The following is a 24159-nucleotide window of genomic DNA, read 5'->3' as shown; positions in this document are numbered from 1 at the left end:
GATTAAAATACAGGAAAAGTAAAAGTCCTGTCAGTGAAATGGGGGTTCAAGATGAGATTTTTACTGTACCTGAACACTTCTGCCACTTCAATATGCACGTGCACTAAGGAATTGCTTTTGTTTTAGGTTTGTCACCTCTGTATTGCTTATCGTGTATCTAATTCTAAGACATCCGACGGAAGTCTAAACCACTTAATGATAAGTAATAAATAAAACATTTATGGGTATTTGCAAGACAAACTGGCATACAACCAGGGAGTATGGCACTCGGGACCACTGAGTCACAGCTCCATGCCATGTAAGGTCGGATGTGTCCAGGGCTGGCCTCATGGGCTGCAACCAGCGCAGTCCCACAAAGCCCACTGCTCAGAAGGGCCCTGTGCTTGGGGAACTGTAGTGAATTCTTACAAATTCTATTTTTGAATTTGTGCTTTGTAAGTGGAGTCAATGGGACCATATAGCATGCACTGGGGGCCTGGAGACGACTTTCTTGCCTCCCCTGACAGGTTCTCAGTGACCAGCTCCCAGCTCCCTGGTGCCCCATCTCCCTACCCCTGCCAGGGAGCACTGCTGCCTTTTGCCCAGGGCAGCAATAGGATTGCTTTAGCAGGGGAGTGGGTGAGGGAGGCCCACTTTCTGCCATGGTCATCCTCCAGTGGGGGCCTGGGTGCACCCTCCATGGGGAGGTCTGGGCTCCCACAAGCAGTTCGTCTGGAGCATCTTGAGGAGGGCAAGGAAGCAGCAGCCCCGCCTTGGGCTGGCCACACCACAGCACATTCTCTGGCTGGTCAGGGCTCTCTGGCCTACCCCTGATCCCAGTAAGTAATGAGTCCTGGAGTGGAGATTTCAAACCCATCCTAGTTTGAAGAGAGCAGGCCCATGGGAGGGGAGATTGAACTTCGTCCCCAGCCAAGGCTCCATATTTTCATTTCATACTGGGCCCTGCAAATTATGTAGTCAGCCTTAATTTACGCCCTTACAATCAAGATAAACTAAAAAATCTTTATAAACATCACAGCATGGAGATGCCTGGGTTGGTCAGTGGATTAAGCGTTTGACTCTTGATTTTGGCTCAGGTCATGATCTCAGGGTTCTGAGATCAAGCCCAGGGTCAGGCTCCATGCTCAGTGGAGTTTGCTTGAGATTCTCTCCCTCTCCCTCAGCCCCTGCTCCCGTTCCCACATGCACGTTCTCTCTCTCTCAAATAAATAAATCTTTAAAGAAAAAACCACCACTGTGGGTCATCTCTTTTCAAGTGTTTTCTGCTGTTAGAAGACTATCCTATTTCTCTCAGTTATCAACACATCGTACACTAAAATAGCCAGTTCTTTTTGCTTAGGGGCCTTTCCCTTTTTTTCATTTTTTAAAAAAATTCTTCCTTTAGAGAATAAGATGAAACAAAAAGGAAATCTAAACATGTTATTTAAAAAAAGCATAATCCTGAGCATAATTCCCATACAATAACCTCTTCCAGTTTAAATTTTCCCCGTTTACATGGGGACTGGATTCAAAAATTTCTATAGATTCTCTTAAATATAACATAGTAATATAAAGCCTATTAAAGACTAAGGAGAATTAAAGCTCCAAAGCTAATAAATTAATAAATCATACTTTTGAGCTCAGTTTAGTTAATTAACTGTCTTCAGGGATTCTTAAATTACTATAAACATTAATTTTTTAAAACTGCATCACAGAGGAGCTACAACATAAAACACAAACAGCTCTTCTTGGCAAGCACCTCAAAATTTCAGGCATCCATGTTAGGATTAAGAGTTTTTGTTTTTGTTTTTAACTTAAAGATTTGCATTTATTTATTTGAAAGAGAGAGACAGCGAGAGAGGGAACACAAGCAGGGGGAGTGCGAGCGGGAGAAGCAGGCTTCCCTGGGAGCAGGGAGCCCTACTGGGCACTTGATCCCAGGACCCTGGGATCATGACCTGAGCCAAAGGCAGACGCTTAATGACTGAGCCACCCAAGTGCCCCAAGATTAAGAGTTCTTTTTTTTTTTTTTTTAAAGATTTCATTTATTGACAGAAAGAGATCACAAGTAGGCAGAGAGGCAGGCAGAGAGAGAGAGAGAGAGAGAGAGAGAGAGGAGGAAGCAGGCTCCCCACTGAGCAGAGAGCCTAATGTAGGGCTCAATCCCAGAACCTTGAGATCACGACCTGAGCCGAAGGCAGAGGCCTAACCCACTGAGCCACCCAGGTGCTCCAAGATTAAGAGTTCTTAAATAAAAATCATAGTTATTGTTATGAAAAGGTACTGGTCACTACCCCCTTATTCTACTGCTTAATAAATTCACATTTTCAAAATTAAGGGTGAGAATTCCTTCCTCCTAAACTTTGGCTCTCTGAAATCCTACTATTCTTTTCCTGGCCCCTGATGCGCAAAATAGAACTTGACAGACAAGGGTACCTGAATTGGAGTAAAAGGAAGTGAAAAGGTCTGTTAATGGTACCTGTCTAGCAGTGCTGGATTGGAGCTCAAGCCAGAAAGAGCTTCTGAGATGTCTCTATACACATGCCTGGCCACTGCAGAGAAGTCTCTCATGGTTCTGAGGTGACCTATGATAACAACTGTGGTTTAGAGCTAGAGGATCTCAGGGACACTGCATCAGTTTGCGGGTCAACCAAGAGATTTGGTCCAGAATTTCCCAAGCTTCCTAGGGCCCTCCTGTAAATCTTCCAAATAAGAAAAAGCAGAAACTCATAATGGACTCATGGTTCTACTTCAACTCAAAGTTCACCTTGGGTTTGAAACCAGATCAATCTCTGATCATGGAGAGAACAAGACGACATTTATCTTGGTGGGACGGCTGTGCCACAGAGCTGCCCTATTGCTTGATTTGCATTTTCCAAAATTACAGAATTCCCACAGGGCACCATGCAGATAGAAACACACCATAGTGCCCAATTCTTGTGATTAAACCCTATACTGGGCAAGATGAAAACCTCAAAGAGACAGACATAAAATTTATACACACATTATGAAAGGTTGTCATGGCAACTTTGCTTGAAGATATGTATTTTTAAATCTAAGTAAATTTAACATTCAAAACACATTTGCATCTCCCTCAAAGGTTCTGTATCAAGAATATTTTTTTAAATTTTCCAATTCCTTCTGAAGCTACACCTCCTTGAAAGCTTAACAAAATCCTATGAATATAATAGCAGCATACTTAAGCACATATTTTCAGAAGGATATGAGAAAAATCCAAAGTAAAAGACCAATAATCTTACTAGTTCCAGAAGCCTTAGGCTTCTCTCTCTAAAACTTAAAATTATGAGCAGGCTATTCCCTATAATCTCTACAAGGCCCTTTTAAGCTCTAAAGATCAAATTTCTTTTTTTTTTTTTAAGATTTTATTTATTTATTTGACAGACAGAGATCACAAGTAGGCAGAGAGGCAGGCAGAGAGAGAGGAGGAAGCACGCTTCCCGTTGAGCAAAGAGCCTGATGTGGGGCTCGATCCCAGGACCCTGAGATCATAACCTGAGCCGAAGGCAGCAGCCTAACTGACTGCCGCCACCCAGGTGCCCCTAAAGATCAAATTTCTATTAGCTGATGATCTTGCAACACAAGCAACAAATCATGAAAGTTGAAGACACCTAGTGCGGCCATATAGGTAAGCAACATTCATACAAATCACTACAATAAATATCACTCCTTAACTAGTCAAACCACATCTTATTGTTTCATCTCACTCTGGAAGTTCTGTGGGATTGCTAAATGGCATTGGTGTTGACAATTTTCCTCAGTAAGACCCCTAGATTCTTCTGCTCATACACTAAAACTAGCAAAACTAATGGTTTGCCCCCAACTGTTCCTTGTGCTTCTTCCCTCCCTACAGCCTATAACTGAAGGCTTTCATGTTGTCGTGTAATCATCTCTAAGTTCTTTCCTATGTCTCTTTCAGCCACTAGCCTAAAGGATTCTTGAGCTACTTCCAAACTCAGGACCTGGGAAGTTGAGTGCTAGAAGGTTAAGCTCTGGAATGTAAGACTTTAGGGCTCTCTCTCCTCGAGTAGAGCACAGAAGAGAGAGAACACAGTTATAATGTCATGTCTGTTTTGTCCGTTGCTATATTCCCAATGCCTCACATAAGACCTGGCATGCTCAATAAAACACTGTTGCTGAACTAAGACAGTTCCATTTCTTTAGACAGGAATATAAGTCAGGACAGGGGTATGAGGGAGAGTCAGTAGAGCTCGGAGTGCTGTGGCCTCACAGGGAAAGAGGGAGAGATAAGGGAGTGAGAGACTTTGGAATTCGGCTGGTTTGGTTCTAAGCCTACAATTGTTCCTCGTCTAGAGAACCTCTGGACCTGCAGAGTTTACGGAACTAGCCAAGACAGATGTTACCTGAGACTACTTTTTTTTTTCAATATTTAAAAAAAATTATTTTTAAGACTTTATTTAGTTTACAGAGAGAGAGAGAGAGAGAACGAGCAGGAGGAGCAACAGAGGGAAAGGGAGAAGCAGATTCCCCACTGAGCAGGGAGCCCGATGTGGGGTGACCTGAGCTGAGGGCAAACGCTTAACTGATTGAGCCACCCAGGCGCCCCATTGAGACTCCTGTTTGTCTCTAGGTCACGTTGGAAGAAATGGGTTCTGTTCTATAGAAGACTCATTCCATGAAACAGTGGGTTTACAGGATAAAGGGTGTAAATGAAAAAAGGGAAACCTACATAAATACATTAGGAACAATCAGGGTTATATCAAGTGAAGATAGGTTTCTTTACAGTTGAGCCTCTCAGCACTTCTGATATATTAATATTAGAAATATCGGAGAGAGAATATAGTATCGAGAATCTGAGAGTGAACATGATCAAGCAACCTCTTCCTCAGAGCATCTCACAGGACAGTGTTCCATGAAACACGCTTCGGGAAATAATGCTCTCGCTAAACTAACTTTAAAAAACTGTGTTCCTTGGGGCACCTGGGTGGCTCAGTGGGTTAAAGCCTCGGCCTTCGGCTCAGGTCATGATCCCAGGGTTCTGGGATCCGGCCCCGCATCGGGCTCTCTGCTAGGTGGGGAGCCTGCTTCCCCCGCCCCCTCTGCCTACTTGTGATCTATCTGTCAAATAAATAAATAAAATCTTTAAAAAACTGTGTTCCTTAAACATTCCCAGTTTAATGATAATCTGGTGATAGATACGGAGGAAGAAAGGACTACTTGCTTACCAACTATTTTAGTTGATCTTTGTACAACTACAGACTATTCTAAATAAATCTATGTTCACACCTGATACAGGCATCACTGAAAGATGTCCACAAAACATCTTAAATACTTCTAGTAATGGGATACTTAGCATATCACAAAGTACTATTAGCATTAGAGGAAGTTTGGCTATCTAGAACACTTTCTCAACTATTAAATAATCACCTTTACTTTATTCTACATGCACAGAAAACTATATGTAAGATTTCATTCATTTATTCAAAAATATTTGTTGATTGCCTTTTTGGAGACAGGCACTTTACAACATTATCTATAACATGGTTACAATGGTCAAGTACACAGTTTTATTTCCTAATCTCCCATGTTAAAAATTACAACAGGAATTTGCAAGTCTTTTAGATATAATTTTTTTTAAATTACCAAACAGGATGTTATTTGCTCATGCCATCTTATTACCTGCTCTAACAAGATCCATTCCCAGTCTCTAGATTAAATGAGGGAGTGGAACTGGAAGAGGACTGTCATTTTGTGCCCTTTGGTCTATTGCCTGGATGTTTTACAGAATGGCTCCCCATTCCAATTTTACAATTATCCATTCACTCGGTGTCATCGAAATAAATGTAGTGTTTGATTTATAGATTTTTAAGTCTATTCCTCATCCTACGCCCCAAAATCAATTCCCCAAAGCCCTTACAAAAGTAACAAAGGAAAATGTTTAAAATTCAGTAAGTGAAAAGCAAACCATATTGTTATGATTGCAATGTGTAAAAATATATGTATGTGGAAATATGAAAAGAGTTAATCAGTTATACAGATATGGCTGAGTTGGTAGCATTAGATTTCTTTAAGTTTTTTTTAAAGCTTAACTTAGCTTTTTTAAGATTTTATTTATTTATTTGACAGAGACAGTGAGAGAGGGAATACAAGCGGGGGGAGTGGGAGAGGGAGAAGCAGGCTTCCCGCTGAGCAGGGAGCCCAATGTGGGGCTCAACCCCAAGACCCTGGGATCATGACCTGAGCCAAAGGCAGACGCTCAATGACTGAGCCACCCAAGCGCCCCATAAGATTTCTTTTAAAACTGCTCTTACAATACTCTTTTTAGTAATTTTCTTTAGTTATTATGAACACATCATTTGAACCTATTGCTTGATTCCCTCTTAAATAACAAAATACACCAATAAACCCCACTGAAGATACTAAGATAATTCAAAATTTAGATATTTTACTTTCTATTTCTTAGCAAGTATATGCCTATATTCATTTATAGTATTCTTCCAGCAGAAATGAAAAACTATTTTAGCTTGTCAATGAACCTACTGTCACACTCTAAAAGACTAAGTAAGATAGGTATATAAAATGTTTGGTTTATAACAAATGCTCCTTCTACTCCCTTTCTTCTCTGAGCTTAACTCTTGCTGCAAATTCAGTCTCATTCCTTTGTATCAGTGGAGGTCACTCCCCGGGCCTCAAAGCAACATTGAACGAAGCCTTTCTGGCTGTGCTGATTTCCTCTGACTTCCGTACTAACAGTAACTGCTTTGTTGTCCTACCTCCCCCCTCCATCCAACCCTTCTACCTTAATCGTTGGTCTTAGTAACTTAGGAAACAGGCATAGGGCTGGCTAAGAAGAGAAATAAGGTCATTCGTATCAATTTGTTGATATGATATAAACCTGCCCTTGAAAACAGTGTCCACTTCTCTCACAAGCTATCCTCTCACAGCTACTAAACTTACTCCCTGATGTTTGTCTTGTCCTCAGTTTTACAGACTCAGTAGAATTGCGTTTAAGCAGTTTTCAATCTGTCAACATAACCACACATGAGAAATGAGAAAAGTATGCTTTTTGGTTAACTGCACTTTTCATGAATCTGGAGGGGGAAAAAAATGAAGATGGCTTCAAGGGAAGAATCTTAATTTGCCCCAGGGTCCAAAAACAACAATAGAAATTCTTAAAATTTCCTCTTAAAAGTTGAAATGCCGTCTCAATCTGAATTTAATTATATTCTTTTTTTTTTTTAAAGATTTTATTTATTTATTTGACAGACAGAGATCACAAGGAGGCAGAGAGGCAGGCAGAGAGAGAGGGGGAAGCAGACTCCCTGCCAAGCAGAGATGCGGGGCTCAATCCCAGGACCCTGAGACCATGACCTGACCTGAAGGCAGAGGCTTAACCCACTGAGCCATGCAGAAGCCCCTATATTCTTCTTATAATGGAAGAGTAATTTCATTTCTTAAATGCTCATTGCAACACTACAGACTATTCTATGGGTTTAGCAACTCAGATGTACAAACATATAATTTACTGTTTCAATATATGGAGGAGGAAATAAAGCCACTTTTAAAGGTGAAAAGAACAGAGGTGCCGGGGTGGCTCAGTCCATTAAGCAGCTGCCTCTGGCTCAGGTCATGATCCCAGGGTCCTGAGATCAAGTCCCACATGGGGTTCTCTGCTCAGTGGGGAGCCCACTTCTTCCTCTGTCTGCCACACCCCTACTTGTGCTCTCTCTCTCTGACAGATAAATAGAATCTTAAAGTTGAAAAGAATAACAATACCCACAATGGGAAAGAGTATATTCTGAGAATGTTAGTGTTTCAGTTGTAGAAAACACTAGTAGTTCATAAGATATTACATGAAGAGAACATTGTATACATCTGTAAAAATTACAAGTGGATATAAAAGAGAGTAGAAGCATCTACCCCAGGAATTTACAACTAACTCCAAGTAGTGGGACTATGGTTGACTGAATTTCTATTTCTGTGTTTCTGTATTTCCAAGATTTTTCTACAGAAAACCTATATGATTTTCATGACAAAGAAATAGAACATTTTGTTTTTAAAATATAAACTATTTTAAGGTAAATAAGACAAATTTTTACATAGGGTCTGTAAGTAAGATAGAATCTACTTATATAAAAAATGGAACTGCAGGGACGCCTGGGTGGCTCAGTTGGTTAAGCAGCTGCCTTTGGCTCAGGTCATGATCCCAGCGTCCTGGGATCGAGTCCCACATCAGGCTCCTTGCTCAGCAGGGAGCCTGCTTCTCCCTCTGCCTGCCTTGTGCTCACTTTCTCGCTCTCCCTCTCTCTGACAAATAAATAAAATCTTTAAAAAAAAAAAATGGAACTGCACATTTATGGGCCAGATAAAACAGCATGTGAGTTTTGCATTTTTCCCAGACACATGCACAGAATCAATTCTCCCTTGAATTTTATTAGCACAAAGTGTGGAAGATCCCTTTCTATAAAAAATGTGCTTTTTTTTTTTAAGGGGGGGGTGGTAGGGAGAGAGAAAATCTTAAGCAGGCTCCATGCCCATCACAGAGCCTGACTCCGGGCTCGATCTCACAACCCTGAGATCACAAGCTGAACTGAAATCAAGCGTCAAATGCTTAACCGCCTGAGCTACCCAGGTGCCCCGTGCTGGTGTTTTCAACAGCAAGCTTCTCAACAGTCGAAAAGAATGCAGATCAAAATCAGGTAAGAAATAGTTTTTAAAAACCCCAAAAGCTACAAAACTTAAGAGTCCTGCTCAGAGCCATGCTACGAGCCATTAGTGACACTAAGGCCACTTTAATTTCAGTCACTTGATAAATACAAAGGGTCAAGTAAGAACAACAGGGCATGGATTGACAGCATTTTTATTTTTAAAAAATCCTCTAGAATGTATGTGAAATGTTTTAAGTCCGTCATGTAACCATGGATAAAATGTGCTTATTTAGCTGATTCTCTTATTTTCCTTGATTCAAATCATTATGAGTAATAACGCCTTGTCTCATATATTGGCAACAGGCCAATCCACTGACTCTCTGGCTCAGCTGTCCTGGTTTTGCCTTGATCATTGCTGATCAGGTCTCACTTGCTTTAAAATTCTACTTATTTCATCTAATTTTACTGACACTCGGTTTACACATCAAGTGCCCACTCTAACTCTCCACTGCCAGTTTCCAAACCAATTAAGGTACTTGGAGAACAAAGAAAGATGCTCTATATACACAAAATCATACAGAATTATAGGAGGGAATTTAACAGTGTGCCTTTTTGGAAACAACATGATGCTGGGAACTAAGAATACATTTCACTTACAGTTTTAGAATTTAAATTATTCCATAAATTAAATATTTTTGTCAGAAATTAAAGCTGCATGTAGTTGCTTAAATTCTATCTTAACCACTCCTAACTAGTTCTAAATTGTTAGCTACCTGACCATAAACACAGCATAAAATAACTCAATAACTAGGGTACAATCTTGAAACTAAAATTACAAGAGGAATTCAGCAGTGTCAAAAAAAAATGATAACTTGCAACAGTTATCATTTTTCTTCCTTTCCTCTCTATCTGCACTTGGCATATTTCCTCCAGTTGTTGTCTTAAAAAAAAATTCTTCAAGAACAATGTAACAAAAAAAAGCGGACTTGGGACGCCTGGGTGGCTCAGTTGGTTGGACGACTGCCTTCGGCTCAGGTCATGATCCCGGAGTCCCGGGATCGAGTCCCGCATCAGGCTCCCAGCTCCGTGGGGAGTCTGCTTCTCCCTCTGACCTTCTCCTTGCTCATGCTCTCTCTCACTGTCTCTCTCTCAAATAAATAAATAAAATCTTTAAAAAAAAAAAAAAAGCGGACTCAACTATAGTGCTATCAATATAAAAGTATTAAACATAAAACTTATCAGTACTTAGTATAAATTTCCAAGATACTTAAAAATATTTTTTTAAATAGTTCCAATATTTCTTTGCTTACTAGTGAGGCTGACCCTTTTTTCTGAAAGTTGAATAGCTATTTCCTCCTCTAAAAGATGTTTATTCATGTCTTTTGACCATTTATCTATTATGTTTTCTTACCAATTTATATAAGCTATTTATATATCATATGGATATTATCCCTATCATATGTTTTGCAATGTTTGTTTTCTTTTCTTTTTTTTTTTAATTTGGGTTTTGGTTTTTTGGTAAGTGCTTTCTTGTTTCTTAATCATTAAGTTCATTATGTGACATAATATGATATGATAGTAACATATCAGGAATTCAGTTTTTCCCACAAATGAGAATTGGTGAAGTAATATAGTGCTACTAAAATTTCCAGCAAAACAGAAGGAAAGACAAGCCTCAGAAGGAGCACTTCAAAATACATTCAGTCATTTCCAAATGACTCAGAAGCATTCAAAATGAGGAGCCTTGTATAGGTAAAGAAATGAACAGTATTACCTGGGAGGCATAAAAGTAAGCAAATACTAGGTAGGTTATTCAACCTAATAACAATGATTAAATATAAGCTAATTTATATTTAGAAAATAAAAATATTAATCCAAGAAACAAAATTATGGGAAGTCTTTGTTTTCTCCCTTTAAAAGAGATTTAAAGTATGAAAAGAAGTTAGGATTATGTTTCCCTTTTAAGAATATTCAGAAAACATGAATCCCCAAAGTGTGCAAAATAACGTCTCTTTTCAAGAATACTACAGATCAAACTAAGAAAAATAATATAGAGATAATATCATAGAAAGTGATAGAACAAAACAAAATAACAAAAAAGTGACAAAACAAAAATTAAAACAGAGAGCTTCCCATTAAAATTATCATTATATTGAGGCAATAAAGTATAAATGTCTATCATGCATTAAGAAAATCTGATATGCAAAAGTCCAAATTTACATAATGAAGTACCAGTAGGTATTTATATTCCATGGTATAACTTGATTTATAAAAGGATTCAATACAGATTTTTGAAACCATCATTCTCCTCAAGAAAAGTTAAATGTATAAAATTTTAATATCTCTTTGAGACAGTGATCCAAGCTTCTTCCTTGGATGATGTTACCAGTTCATACTTAGTTTCAATAAGTTGACCCTCCACGGAAAGCAGGTGCAGCCTCCTCACCAGTACACTCAAGAGTACTGTGGTCACCATGTATGCAAACCTAGTCAAGGAGAGAGTGACTGGTTACTAACGATTAACAATTACGCTTTAATTATATAGATTGCTCATTCTCATCAGCAAAACTCTGAGTATGAAGTCTGGCATCTTTCCTTTCACTTCCCTTTCTCTATCACTTACCTCAATTCTGGGCATTCCTGCGTGCCTGAGAATCCAAGCAAGGAGAAAGTTTTCATCATCGATTCATCATCAAACCGGTCTGGATCAAATCTAAAAAGAAGGTTTGGGACAAATAACAACAGAGCTCCAATGGCACTTTACATGTTTGTACTAGAAAAACACAGTATCTAATAAAGTCTGAAAAGTACTGAAAGTAAGAACTGCTGTCACAATTGTATTTAAATTTCACCTGTTAGGGGCAGCTCAGTTGGTACTGAGTGTCTGACTCTTGATTTTGCCTCAGACGGCGATCTCAGGATCACGGGATTAAGCCCTGCCTCAGGCTCTGTGCTGAGCAGTTCTCCGCATGAGATTCTCTCCCTCCCTTCCCTCTGTCCCTCCTCCCCTTGCCCCATGCACCTGCACACTCACCCTCAATCTCTCTCTCTCGAAAATAAATAAAAATCTTTAGTAAGTTTTACCTATTATATTCTCAAACTAGTAAACATATATATTTTTTCTATTACTTTTTTTTAAAAAGACTTTATTTATTTGACAGACAGAGAGAGAGAGAGAGAGAGCGAGAGAGGGAACACAAGCAGGGATAGTGGGAGAGGGAGAACAGGCTTCCTACGGAGCAGGGAGCCCAATGCGGGGCTCGATCCCAGGATCCTGGGATCATAACCTGAGCCAAAGGGAGACGCTTAATGACTGAGCCACCCAGGCACCCCTAATTTATTACTTCTAAACAATAGATACAGAATACATTTCTCTGGAACCAGCAAGGAGTGAAACTGTAACACAGGTGTGCATCATATTATGAGATATAAGGATAAATCATACAAAAGCACATAATGAATATTTAAATTTAAGATGTTCAAAACAGGGCACCTGGTTGGCTCAATCGTTAAGCATCTGCCTTCTGCTCAGGTCATGATCCCAGGGTCCTGGTATCGAGCCCCACATTGGGCTCCCTGCTCCATGGGAAGCCTGTTCTCCCTCTCCCACTCCCCCTGCTTGTGTTCCCTCTCTCGCTGTGCCTCTCTCCATCAAGTAAATAAAAATTTTTAAGGAAAAAAAAAGTGTTCAAATTATCTATTACATGAGACCCATCTCATCAATATGCAAAGCATTTTACACTGCCTCTTCAATTAAAATGTATTTCCTAAAACTGGATACACCAGACTTAAAATTATATTCATCAATTATATTACATCCAGACTAATTAGTAAGTGACGGAAATGAAAAGGCTAAGAAGGGTTTTTTTATTGTACAGAATTTCATTTTGTAAAAAGTCACTGGTAAAATGGCATACATAGAAACAACCAAAAACTCATCCACTACGGAACATAAAAATTCCTCTCAAAAACAAATGTTAGGGATACCTGGGTGGCTCAGTCAGTTAAGCATCTCCCTCCGGCCCAGGTCATGATCCCAAGGTCCTAGGATTGGGTCCTGCATTGGGCTCCTTGCTCATTGGGGAGTCTGCTTCTCCCTCCCTTTTCCCTCCTGCTCAGCCCCTCTCCCCCTCTCTCTGACAATTAAATAAAATCTTAAAAAAAAAAAAATAAAGACAAATGTTAAAAGACTTAAACTGTGCTATGAGAAAAAAAAGAATTTTACTTTATTTTCTTTTTTAAAAAGTGTAAATTACCTTCCACTAATGGAATATACTAGACTCACATTATAGTTGACATAAAAATTATATAAAATAATTTTCCTTTTAACTATTTATTTATTTTTAAAAGATTTTATTTATTTATTTGACAGACAGAGATCACAAGCAGTTAGAGAGGCAGGCAGAGAAAGAGGAGGAAGCAGGCTCTCCGCTGAGCAGAGAGCCGGATGCGGGGCTCGATCCCAGGACCGCGGGATCATGACCTGAGCTAAAGGCAGAGGCTTCAACCCACTGAGCCACCCAGGCGCCCCTTTATTTATTTATTTAAGTAATCTCTGGGGCACCTGGCTGACTCAGCTGGTGAAGCATAAGACTCCTGATCTCAAGGTCATGAGTTCAAGCCCTATATTGTAAGTAGAGCGTACTTAAAGTAAGTAAGATTTTTAAGAATTAAATAATCTTGGGACTCCTGGGTGGCTCAGTTGGTTGAGCATCCAACTCTTGGTTTCGGCTCAGGTCATGGTCTCAAGGTTCCTGGGATCAGGCCCTGAATCAGGCTCCACACTCAGTGGGGAGTCTGTTTGGGAGTCTCTCTCTCCCTCTGCCACTCCCCCTGCTCTCTCGCTTTCTCTCCAAAATAAATACATAAATCTTTTTTTTTTTTAATTTTTTTAAAATATTTTATTTAATTATTTGTCAGAGAGAGAGAGGGAGAGAGAGCAAGCACAGGCAGACAGAATGGCAGGCAGAGGCAGAGGGAGAAGCAGGCTCCCTGATGAGCAAGGAGCCCGATGTGGGACTCGATCCCAGGACGCTGGGATCATGACCTGAGCCGAAGGCAGCTGCTTAACCAACTGAGCCACCCAGGCGTCCCTAAATACATAAATCTTTAAAAAATTAAGTAATTTCTATACCCAAAGTGGGGCTTAAACTCACAAGCCTAAGATCAAGAGTTGCATGCTCTTCCAACTAGGTCTCCCAATCAGCTTTTCCTTTTATCAACTATCTTGAAAATTGAGACCCTAAATTTTACCTGCAGATATTATGTATTTTTAGATTTAAAAAGAATCAAACTTGGGGCACATGGGTGGCACAGTCGGGTTAAGCATCTGCCTTCAGCTCAGATCCCAGGACCCTGGGATCAAGCCCTGCATCAGCCTCCTTGCTCAGGGGGTAGCCTACTTCTCCCTCCCCATCTGCCTGCCATTCTCCCTGCTTGTGCTTGCTCTCTCCCTTTCAAATAAATCAATAAAATCTTAAAAAAAAAATCAAACAATTTCCCAATTATTTTATAAAACACCTCACAACTGGGGTACCTGGGTGGCTCAGTCGGTTAAGTGTCTGAATCTGGGTTTCAACTCAGGTCATGATCTCCCCATCATAGGATTGAGCTCCATGTTGGGCTCTGTGCTGAGTGCAGGGTCTGCTTCAGATTCTCCCCCACTCCTGGTCAGCCCCTCCCCCACCTCAACTAATAAATAAGATCTTTTTTAAAAAAGATTTTCTTTATTTGAGAGAGAGAGAGAGAGAGAGAGAGCGCACACACGAGTGGGGGGAGGAGAAGAGGGAGAAGCAGATTCCCTACCAAGCAGGGAGCCCCACATTGAGCTGGATCCCAGGACCCTGGGATTAAGACCTAAGCCGAAGTTCATCAGATAATCATTTGATGATTTTGTGTATGTGTATGTGCATAAAGAGATAATATATGTACATGTATATAAATATACACAGACATATAGTGGAATATTCACTTCTTTATCCATTTAACACGTGTTGGGATGTCTATTATCAAAAAAGATAAGAGATGACAAATGCTGGCAAGGAAATGGATAAAAGGGAACTCTTGTACACTGTTGGTGTAAATGTAAATTGGTACAGCCATAAGGGTAAAGAGTATGGAGAGTCCTCAAGAAATTTAAAACAAAACTACCATATGATCCAACAATGCCACTTCTGCATATATATTCAAAGGAAACAGTGTCATTATCTCGAAGAGGTGTCTGTACTCACATGTTTATTGAAGTATTATTGGGCCATAAGAAAGAAGGAAATCTTTTTTTTTTTTTTAATCATTTCTTTTTTTTTTTTAAGATTTTATTTATTTGACAGAGAGAGATCACAAGTGGGTGGAGAGGCAAGCAGAGAGAGAGAGAGAGGAGGAAGCAGGCTGCCTGCAGAGCAGAGAGCCCGATGTGGGACTCGATCCCAGGACCCTGAGATCATGACCTGAGCCGAAGGCAGAGGCTTAACCACTGAGCCACCCAGGTGCCCCAAAAGAAGGAAATCTTGATATTTGCACAACATGGATGAACCTAAGCCAAAATCAAGAGTCTACCACTTAACCAACTGAGCCACCCAGGTTCCCTGGTTTACCCTTCTATTTATAGGTTTTACCTTCAATTTCTTTCATCAATGTCTTACAGTTTTCAGAGTACGGGTCCTTCACTTGGTTAAATTTATTCCTAGGTACTGGGGGTCTCTTGTGTAATTTTAAATGGGATTGTTGTCTTAATTTCTCTTTCCTCTGGTTTGTTATTAGTATATAGAAATGCTACAGATTTCTGCATATTAATTTTGTGTCCTGAAACTTTACCAAATTTATTTATTAGTTCCAACAGTTCTTTGATGGAGTGTTTAGGGTTTTCTACATATAATATGATCTCATATGTAAATAGTGACAATTTTACTTCTTCCTTACCAATTTGGATGCCTTTTATTTATTTTTCTTGTCTGATTGCTGTGGCTAGGACTTTTATTACTATATTGAAAAAAAGTGATGAACTGAACATCTGTCTTGTTCTTGATCTTAGAGGGAAAGCTTCCAGCTCTTCACCACTGAGGAAGATGTTGGTTGTGGGTTTGTCATATATGGCCTTTACTATGTTGAGCTATATTCTTTGGCCTTTCGAGGTTTTTAATCATTTCAAACAAACCTTAGGATTATTTGTTCTAGTTCTGTGTGAAATACTATTGGCATTTTGATAGGGACTGCACTTTGTTAATGTGGAAGGAGTCAAATCCCTTCCTGAGAAAAGACTGGAAGATGGGCATTTGCCTGCCCCCTTTAGATTGAACCTTGGGGGCTAGCCACAGTAAATACCTGCATGCCTATTAACAAGTACTTTTGTTTGCTATTTTCCTTTGGTACTTATGGATATAAGACCCCCTGGCTATCAGAGTTAGGTAATTTGGGGCATGTCCCTCAGATAGCAGCTATAAAGTTGGGGCACTAGATATGTACTGGATGACTTGGTTTTATTGTGGAGTGAACTCGGTTGGGGTTGTGCCCACTGGCTCCCCCAGGCTTCAAGGAGGATCACAGCCATTACACAGAGATGTTTGCTAACCAGAAGCTGGACCTGCAGGCAGCAGCTTCTAAAATATGCAGTTAACCTCCTTCCAGGAAGAGTTTTTGCCTTGCCTGCCCCCTCTTTGCTGAACCCCGGAGGAAAAGCCACAGGAAATGTCTGTGTTCCTATCATGCACATTAAGAACTGCTTCTTCATTTTTTACAAGCCTGTGGGACTCATGAACACAAGCCCTGGTGGCTTTCAGAACTAAGTGTTTTAGAAACCCATATCTCAGGTAGGAGTCTTCAATTTAGGGCAGTAGCTGTGCAGTCCAAACCCTTCGATTCTCAGGGAGAAGCTGGCAGTTGAGGGTTCACTTCAGATTATATGGCACTGTGCTGGGTGTAGGTTTATGGTAAGAGTGTGTCTCAGCCTTTTACACATTTCAGTATGGGTATTTTCTCGTTTTCCCAATGTGTGTAAGTCACTCAGCTGGTTTCTGGATTTCTCGCAGAGGGAGCTGCTCCATGCATGGCAACACTGAGTGTGCCCGTGAGAGGAGGGAAATTCAGGAGCCTGCTCTATCACTATCTTGGTCCCAGTCCATATGGAGATTTTTGGTACTTGCCTTCATTCTTTTCAGCTGAGAATTTTGCATTAGTCTGGTTTTATTAAGTTGATAATATTTCATAGTTTAGAGTAATATTTACATTGTTATATACTGAAATCATAGAACTTGACCCAGGTTTTCTTGCTCTGAAACATGCCAATATGGTAATAGTAATAGCGTATTTCTATCATTTCTTTTTTTTTTTTTTAAGATTTATTTATCTCAGAGAGAGAGAGAGAGTGTGTGAGCAGGGGGAGGGGCAACGGGAGAGGGAGAGAATCTCAAGCAGACAACCCACTGAGTGTGCAGCCTGAAGCAGGGCTCGAACTCATGACCCTGAGATCCTAACTTGAACCAATATCAAGAGCCGGCTCGACGGAGCCATCCAGGCACCCCTCTGTCATTTCTTTATATAAATAAATCATATCCAGACATTTTTTTTCTTTAGGAGAATACGTTAATGTCAGTTACTCAAAAAGACAACTTTTAAATGCATAATGAAACACCACCTCACATCTAAAATAGAAGCAGCGATAGCGGTTAGCGCCACCGCGGCTGCAGAGGCGAATCTCTCAAATGCTGCTGCTGATAATCTCTGAAAAACAGCCTGGCAGTTTCCTGCAAAACTAAACACGCACTAACCGTATGACCCCAGCAACTGCACCGTTGGGCATTTATCCCAAAGAAATAAATCCTATGTTCACACAAAACCCCTTATATGACTGTTCTTTGCGGCTTCATTGTTACCAAAACAATCCAGATGTTCTCCGGTGGGTGAAAGGCTGAAAAACTCTGCAGCCAAAAAATGGTATGAAACATACTATGTTGACCTCAAGAGCATTAAGTTTATGAAAAAAGTTAATCTCTTTCTCCTTGTCTGTGTGACAATTACATTAAACAGTAATCAACGGTCTCGACAAGGTCTATCTCAGTCTATGTACATTTTTGTTAGTGCGAGTTGTCTCTCAAGAGGGAGGTGCCCAATTTCAGAAAGCTTTTCATTAGTATGCAACATTATTACTAACATTTCCTAAATCTGATTCTATTTGATACATCAAAATGAGTTCCACATTTTAGCATACATATTTTTTAATATTTTCAATTTGTAACCCAGATCATCTGTTTTGAGGGAAGAAGTAGTGTCAAAAGTTACAGCAAATTTCTTATATTTTTCATATTACATTTCAAATTTATCAAAAACTTGGCAAAAAAAGCCCCACAAAACAACAACAACAACAACAATTTGGCATTTTCCAAATTTTTTTAACAATTTAAGAACTGGAAATATTAGTTTTTCTAAATCATAAGCATAAATTTTCCACTAATACAGATCTTCAATTTTGTTATGTCATTTAGAATATAAAATATATTTTTTACTCATAGCAAATTTTACTGCTATTTCATTTGTTAATAGATTTCTTTTAATATCATTATAGTATTAAAAACTGAAACAATAAGAACACTTAATAAACCCATCATTATCCTTCAGAGATAGGTATGAGTACTTCAACCATGCCACCAACTCTGTCCTACTACACTTCACACAGCTGTATTTTTTTTTTTTTTAAGATTTTATTTTTACGTAAACTCAGTATCCAATGTGGGGCTCAAACCTACAACCCTAAGATCAAAAGTTGGATGTTCCAATGACTAAGCCAGCCAGGCGCCCCCACACATCTGTCGTATCCCCAATCAACTCAATCTATAACCTTTTACCAGGGCAATAAATCTTAACCCATTTCTTTAGGGTGGATTTTACTTGATGCCTATCCAGAAGGCAAACAGTAGCAGCTTTGCTCTTTGCTTTTTCCTTTCCCTGCCATTCTCACATACAACATGTATAGAGACAACATCTACTTTTTGAATTTGACTAGAGATTAATAATTGAGACCAACAGCAGGAAAACAAAGAAGCTACATCAGAACACTCACTTACCAACAAAAGAATTCTGAATTTCCATTGAAATTAAAGGACAGTTGTAGAGATTAAATAGATCTTAGGCTAGAAGTGGTAATAGGAGAGACAGAGTAGCAAGCAGACAGCAGATTCATGAAAGAAAGAATAGTGAACAGAAGATACCAAAGAGAAGGCAGTGGCTTGCTTATGTTATATCATTGTCACATATTGAATTTTCTCCTCAAAACTTAGAAAAGAAATGCAAAACACACAAACACATAAAAATCAATAATCACAAAGATAAACACAGATATTTCATACTTGTGTGGGGACGGCCAAGTACTGGGATCCTGCAGTACCACGCCAAGAGCATAAAGAACAAGGGTCTGCAAAAAAATTATTCTAGTTAGTCAAGGCCTTACAGAGACAAAATGACTGTCAGAGAGCCAATTCCTCCTGAATGCTCTTTTAATACAGATAATGAGTACAAAATAAAAACAGAAAATGATCAAAGAAAATACAGGCCATTATTTTGATGACTTAACAGTGGAGAAGGCCTCCCTAAGCATGTCAAAATCTGACAGTCATAAAGGAATAAAAGACTTTACTATGAATATTTAAAACCTGCATCCAGTAAAAACAAAACACACCAAAATCACCAGTGAAAGATAAATAATAGGAAAAATGTATTTTCCATATAATTAAGTTAGCATGTGCAATATAAAATATATATATATAAGCTCACTAGAAATAAATGAGTTACAAGCACATAATTCACAAAAGAAGAAATACAAATTGATAAATATATATGAAAAGCTGCTCAATCTCTCCAATAATCAGGGAAAAGCAAATTAAAATAATGAGACAGTATTTCATGTAAGAAATATGTTGGTGGGAATGCAAGTTGGTGCAGCCACTTTGGAAAAGTGTGGAGATTCCTTAAGAAATTAAAAACAGAGCTTCCCTATGACCCTGCAATTGCACTACTGGGTATTTACCCCAAAGATACAGATGTAGTGAAAAGAAGGGCCATCTGTACCCCAATGTTTATAGCAGAAATGGCCACAGTCGCCAAACTGTGGAAAGAACCAAGATGCCCTTCCACGGACGAATGGATAAGGAAGATGTGGTCCATATACACTATGGAGTATTATGCCTCCATCAGAAAGGATGAATACCCAACTTTTGTAGCAACATGGATGGGACTGGAAGAGATTATGCTGAGTGAAATAAGCCAAGCAGAGAGAGTCAATTATCATATGGTTTCACTTATTTGTGGAGCATAAGGAATAACATGGAGGACATGGGGAGATGGAGAGAAGTGAGATGGGGGAAACCGGAGGGGGAGACGAACCATGAGGGACTGTGGACTCTGAGAAACAAACTGAAGGTTTTGGAGGGGAGAGGGGTGGGGGGTTGGGTGAGTCTGGTGGGTATTATGGAGGGCACGTATTGCATGGAGCACTGGGAGTGGCGCATAAACAATGAATTCCGGAACACTGAAAAGAAACTTTAAGAATGTAGAAAAGTAATAAATCTAGAAGTAGTAAGGATATGGAGAGAAATAGCATTCTCATACATTGTTGCTAAAAATATAAATTGCATCTTACAGGGCAATTTAAATTTAACATAAATAACACTCTGACCCCAAAACTCAATTTCTAGGGCTCTACTCAACATCTATACAACTATATAATTTGTAATAACAAAAAAATTGATGTAATCTAAATTTTCATCAATGGGGACTGCTTAAATAAACTGTAACACACTCATGCGATGGGATACTATGCATCCATTAAAAATAAGCTGGATCTATATCAAGTCCCAGTTGTACTCATAACCACACTACACCTAAAGAAGCAAATTAATGAATGATGCATGAAAAGCAACTTTTCACATATAAATTCAGTTTTTAAAATACATATATGTGTATATACATATACAGAGTAACATATATACACAAAGACCTACAAAAATACACGCCAAAGTATTAACAACAGTACATGTGAGGAAAGGAGCCTTTTATATTGTTTATACCCTAAAACAACATATATTATTGTCATTTAAAGTAACTATGTCTTTGATTTAATAATAGGTATTTATTAAACATATTAGACAATATAATTCAAAAACACACACTAAAAGAGTTGAAAAGAGTAACTGAATAAGTATACCAAATGTTTCTTACCTCTCTAGGAATAATAAATTTGTCAACCTTTCCTTCAATATCTTGAAGCCGGGCAGAAACTGGGGTCAGTTTGGCAGCCCGAACAGTTTCACAAAGTACTTGCCGACAATACCTGTTTTAAAAAAGTTTTTTTTACAGTTCTTAACTCTGGGAAAGGCAGTTTGAAATGCAGGTGCATTTTGTAACAACTTTAAAAATCTTCCTAATTGGAAATAGGCACATCATAATTCTAATTTGCTTGAAAATTAAGTTATATATTAGAGGTATATAAAGTCCAGGTAGGTTAAACAACTTCAAAAGTACCAGAAGAAAACTCGAAACATTATTTATATAATTCTTAAATAGAAAAGTCCCTTATTTTTTATTTTTTTTTAAGATTTTATTTATTTATTTGACAGACAGAGATCACAAGTAGGCAGAGAAGCAGGCAGAGAGAGAGGAGGAAGCAAGCTCCCTGCTGAGCAGGGAGCCTGATGCAGGGCTCAATCCCAGGACCCTGGGATCATGACCTGAGCTGATGGCAGTCACTTAACCAAGTGAGCCACCCAGGCACCCTTCTATTAAATAGTTTCTTTGTAGTATCTCATTTAATCCTTACAAGAACCTCAGGGGTGCTATTATTATTCTAATTTTACAGATTTTTAAAATTAGGCAATTGCTTAAGATCACCTAGCGGGGAGGTGGTGTCAGCAGGATTCAAACCCAGGTCTGCCTTACTTCATAGCCCCTAATCATAAATACCAAACTACTGTATGTATCCTTCAATAACAATCCCACTTCTAGGACTTTATTAATAGCAACAACTGGAAATATAAAAAAAAAAATAACAAGCATAGGAATGCTGATTGTTTATAATACTTAAAAACAACAAAAAACAAAAAAGGAAAACATCCTTCCTTTTCTCTTTGAACAACTATTTACTGGGACTATTTATTGAACAACTATTTATTGTTTCATTAGAAACACCATGTTAGACTCTGAACTACAACAGTAAGACAGAAACCCACAAAGGGTTCCAAGGTCTAGTTGGCAGAGAAAATGAGAGAGGTAGGGACAGCAAGGATAACAATTTAAAAACCACAGTAATGGGCGCCTGGGTGGCTCAGTGGTTAAAGCCTCTGCCTTCGGCTCAGTCCCGGGGTCCTGGGATGGAGCCTCACGTCGGGCTCTCTGCTCAGCAGGGAGCCTGCCTCCTCCTCTCTCTCTCTCTGCCTGCCTCTCTGCCTGCTTGTGATCTGTCTGTCAAATAAATAAAAATCTTTAAAAAAAAAATTAAAAATAAAATAAATAAATAAATAAAATAAAAACCACAGTAACTATTATGATAAAGGCAGTTCAGGATTTTGGAGAACACATGGCAGGAGCACATAACTAAAGAAAGGACTTTGCAGAGAAATAAGCACTTGAGGCGGAGACCTGCAGAAAAAACTGGAGTTTGCTAGTAGAGGAAGGAAGAGAGAATCTAGACAAAAAAGTAGTCTGCAAAAGCCAGGAGATGAGAAAGAATACTACAGCTTTGAAGAAACAAAAGAATTTCAGTATTGCTAAATCCAAGGTAGGAAGAGGCACAAATAATGAGAGATAAGGTGGGAAGGGAATTAGCAGCCCAGCGCTTGAAATGCCTCCTAGGCCATGCTGGTGAGTTTAAATTCTATCTTAAGGACAACCAGAGGTCACTGAAAGATTTTAAACTGGGGACTCATCTGCCCAGATGTTGACTCCTCAGGTACAGAAATATTACTAGCACAGTGATGCTCAACATTAGAATTAGAACAAATCGGAATCATCTAAGAATCTTTTGAAAACTTCTGATGCCCAGAGACTGCTGATTTGGCATTGGTCCTAGGTTATCTGTATGGTTAAAGCACCCACAGTGTTTACTGTGTACAGTCATGGGCTCCAGTAGCAATTTGGAGACTGGATTAGTGGGGAGCAAGATCCAAGGCTGTTGAAATATCCCAGGCAAGCTGATGGTGATCTGAATAGTGAGGACAATGAAAAGAACTAAAATTCAACTTCCAGGGACACCTGGGTGGCTCAGTCAGTTAAGCGTCTGCCTTCACTCGCCTCAGGTCATGATTCCAGAGTCCTGGGATTGAGTCCCTCCCTCTGCCTGCCACTCTTCCTGCTTGTGTGCTCGCTCTCTCTTTCTCTCTCTCTCTCTGACAAATAAATAAATAAATAAAATAAAATAAAAAAACAAACTTCCAACTAAAAGTTGTTTGGAAAGTCAAATCAACAGAACTTAATCTCTGACTGGGCATAGTAGAGTTATATATATAAGAATATTGTCCACAAAATATTTAGAGAAAAGATGGAATTTACAGAATTATATTTTTACATTTTAAAACATCTTGAAGTTTTTTATTTTGAATATATATGCATATATATGCATACATATGCATATATGTATATACGCATAGAAAAATTTATATATATAATTTATGTATATATAATAATAAAAGTTTATATATATATATATATATATATATATATGTATATATGCATAGAAAAACTGGAAAAAGAGTAAAGATAGTTAATTGTTATCTCCTAGGGATACAGTTACAAAAAACCTTTACCTTCTACTTCATACACTTCTGTATTATAAAAACTTCGAAGGACAAGTATTACTTTTAAAATGAAAAATAGTTATATTCAAGGTAATTAAGAAAACTTCCAAATTTTGAAGAATTTGTAACAGAAGTCTCCTTATCTTCTTTTCTATAGTTAAAAGAGGCTCCAAGGTAGGGTTGGTTGCCTGACTTCCAACACCCTAAGCATTCATAATTGCTATTTTTTTTTTTTAAAGATTTTATTTATTTATTTATTTCACAGACAGAGATTACAAGTAGGCAGAGAGGCAGGCAGAGATAGGAGGAAGCAGGCTCCCTGCTGAGCAGACAGCCCGATTCGGGGCTCGATCCCAGGACCCTGGGATCATGACCTGAGCCGCAGGCAGAGGCCTTAACCCACTGAGCCACCCAGGCGCCCCCATAATTGCTATTTTAAAAAAAATCTTTTTAGAATGCCTGGGTGGCTCAGTCAGTTAAGCATTTGCCTCAAGTCACAATCCCAGGGTCCTGGGATCAAGTCCTGCATCGGGCTCCCTGCTCAGTGGGGAGTCTGCTTCTCTCTCTCCCTCTGCTGCTCTCTGTCAAATAAGTCAGTAAAATCTTTAAAAAATATAAAGAGAAAAAAAATCTTTTTTTTTTTTTTTTGGTAAAGATTTTATTTATTTATTTGACAGAGACCACAAGTAGGCAGAGAGGCAGGCAGAGAGAGAGGAGGAAGCAGGCTCCCCGCTGAGCAGAGAGCCCGATGTGGGGCTCAATACCAGGACTCTGAGATC

General features: G+C 39.1%; 1 protein-coding gene across 1 annotated transcript in view; it reads right to left on the bottom strand.

The window, feature by feature from the left end:
• Window positions 1-10723: 10723 nt before the first annotated feature.
• Window positions 10724-24159, bottom strand: part of LOC111142681 (cytochrome P450 20A1) — a 61730-nt gene continuing 48294 nt past the window's right edge. The window contains exons 10-13 of the mRNA XM_022495982.1: window positions 20811-20922; window positions 18944-19008; window positions 11230-11319; window positions 10724-11092 (exon numbers count right to left, since the gene is read on the bottom strand). Of these exons, the coding sequence (XP_022351690.1) occupies window positions 10942-11092; window positions 11230-11319; window positions 18944-19008; window positions 20811-20922 (418 nt within the window). The 3' untranslated portion in view covers window positions 10724-10941. The remainder of the gene's footprint in view (window positions 11093-11229; window positions 11320-18943; window positions 19009-20810; window positions 20923-24159) is intronic.

The sequence above is a fragment of the Enhydra lutris genome, unplaced genomic scaffold, assembly GCF_002288905.1.
Source record: "Enhydra lutris kenyoni isolate GAN:26980312 unplaced genomic scaffold, ASM228890v2 scaffoldscaffold1, whole genome shotgun sequence".
Classification (NCBI taxonomy): domain Eukaryota; kingdom Metazoa; phylum Chordata; class Mammalia; order Carnivora; family Mustelidae; genus Enhydra; species Enhydra lutris.
This window is presented reverse-complemented; position numbering and strand designations above follow the sequence as displayed.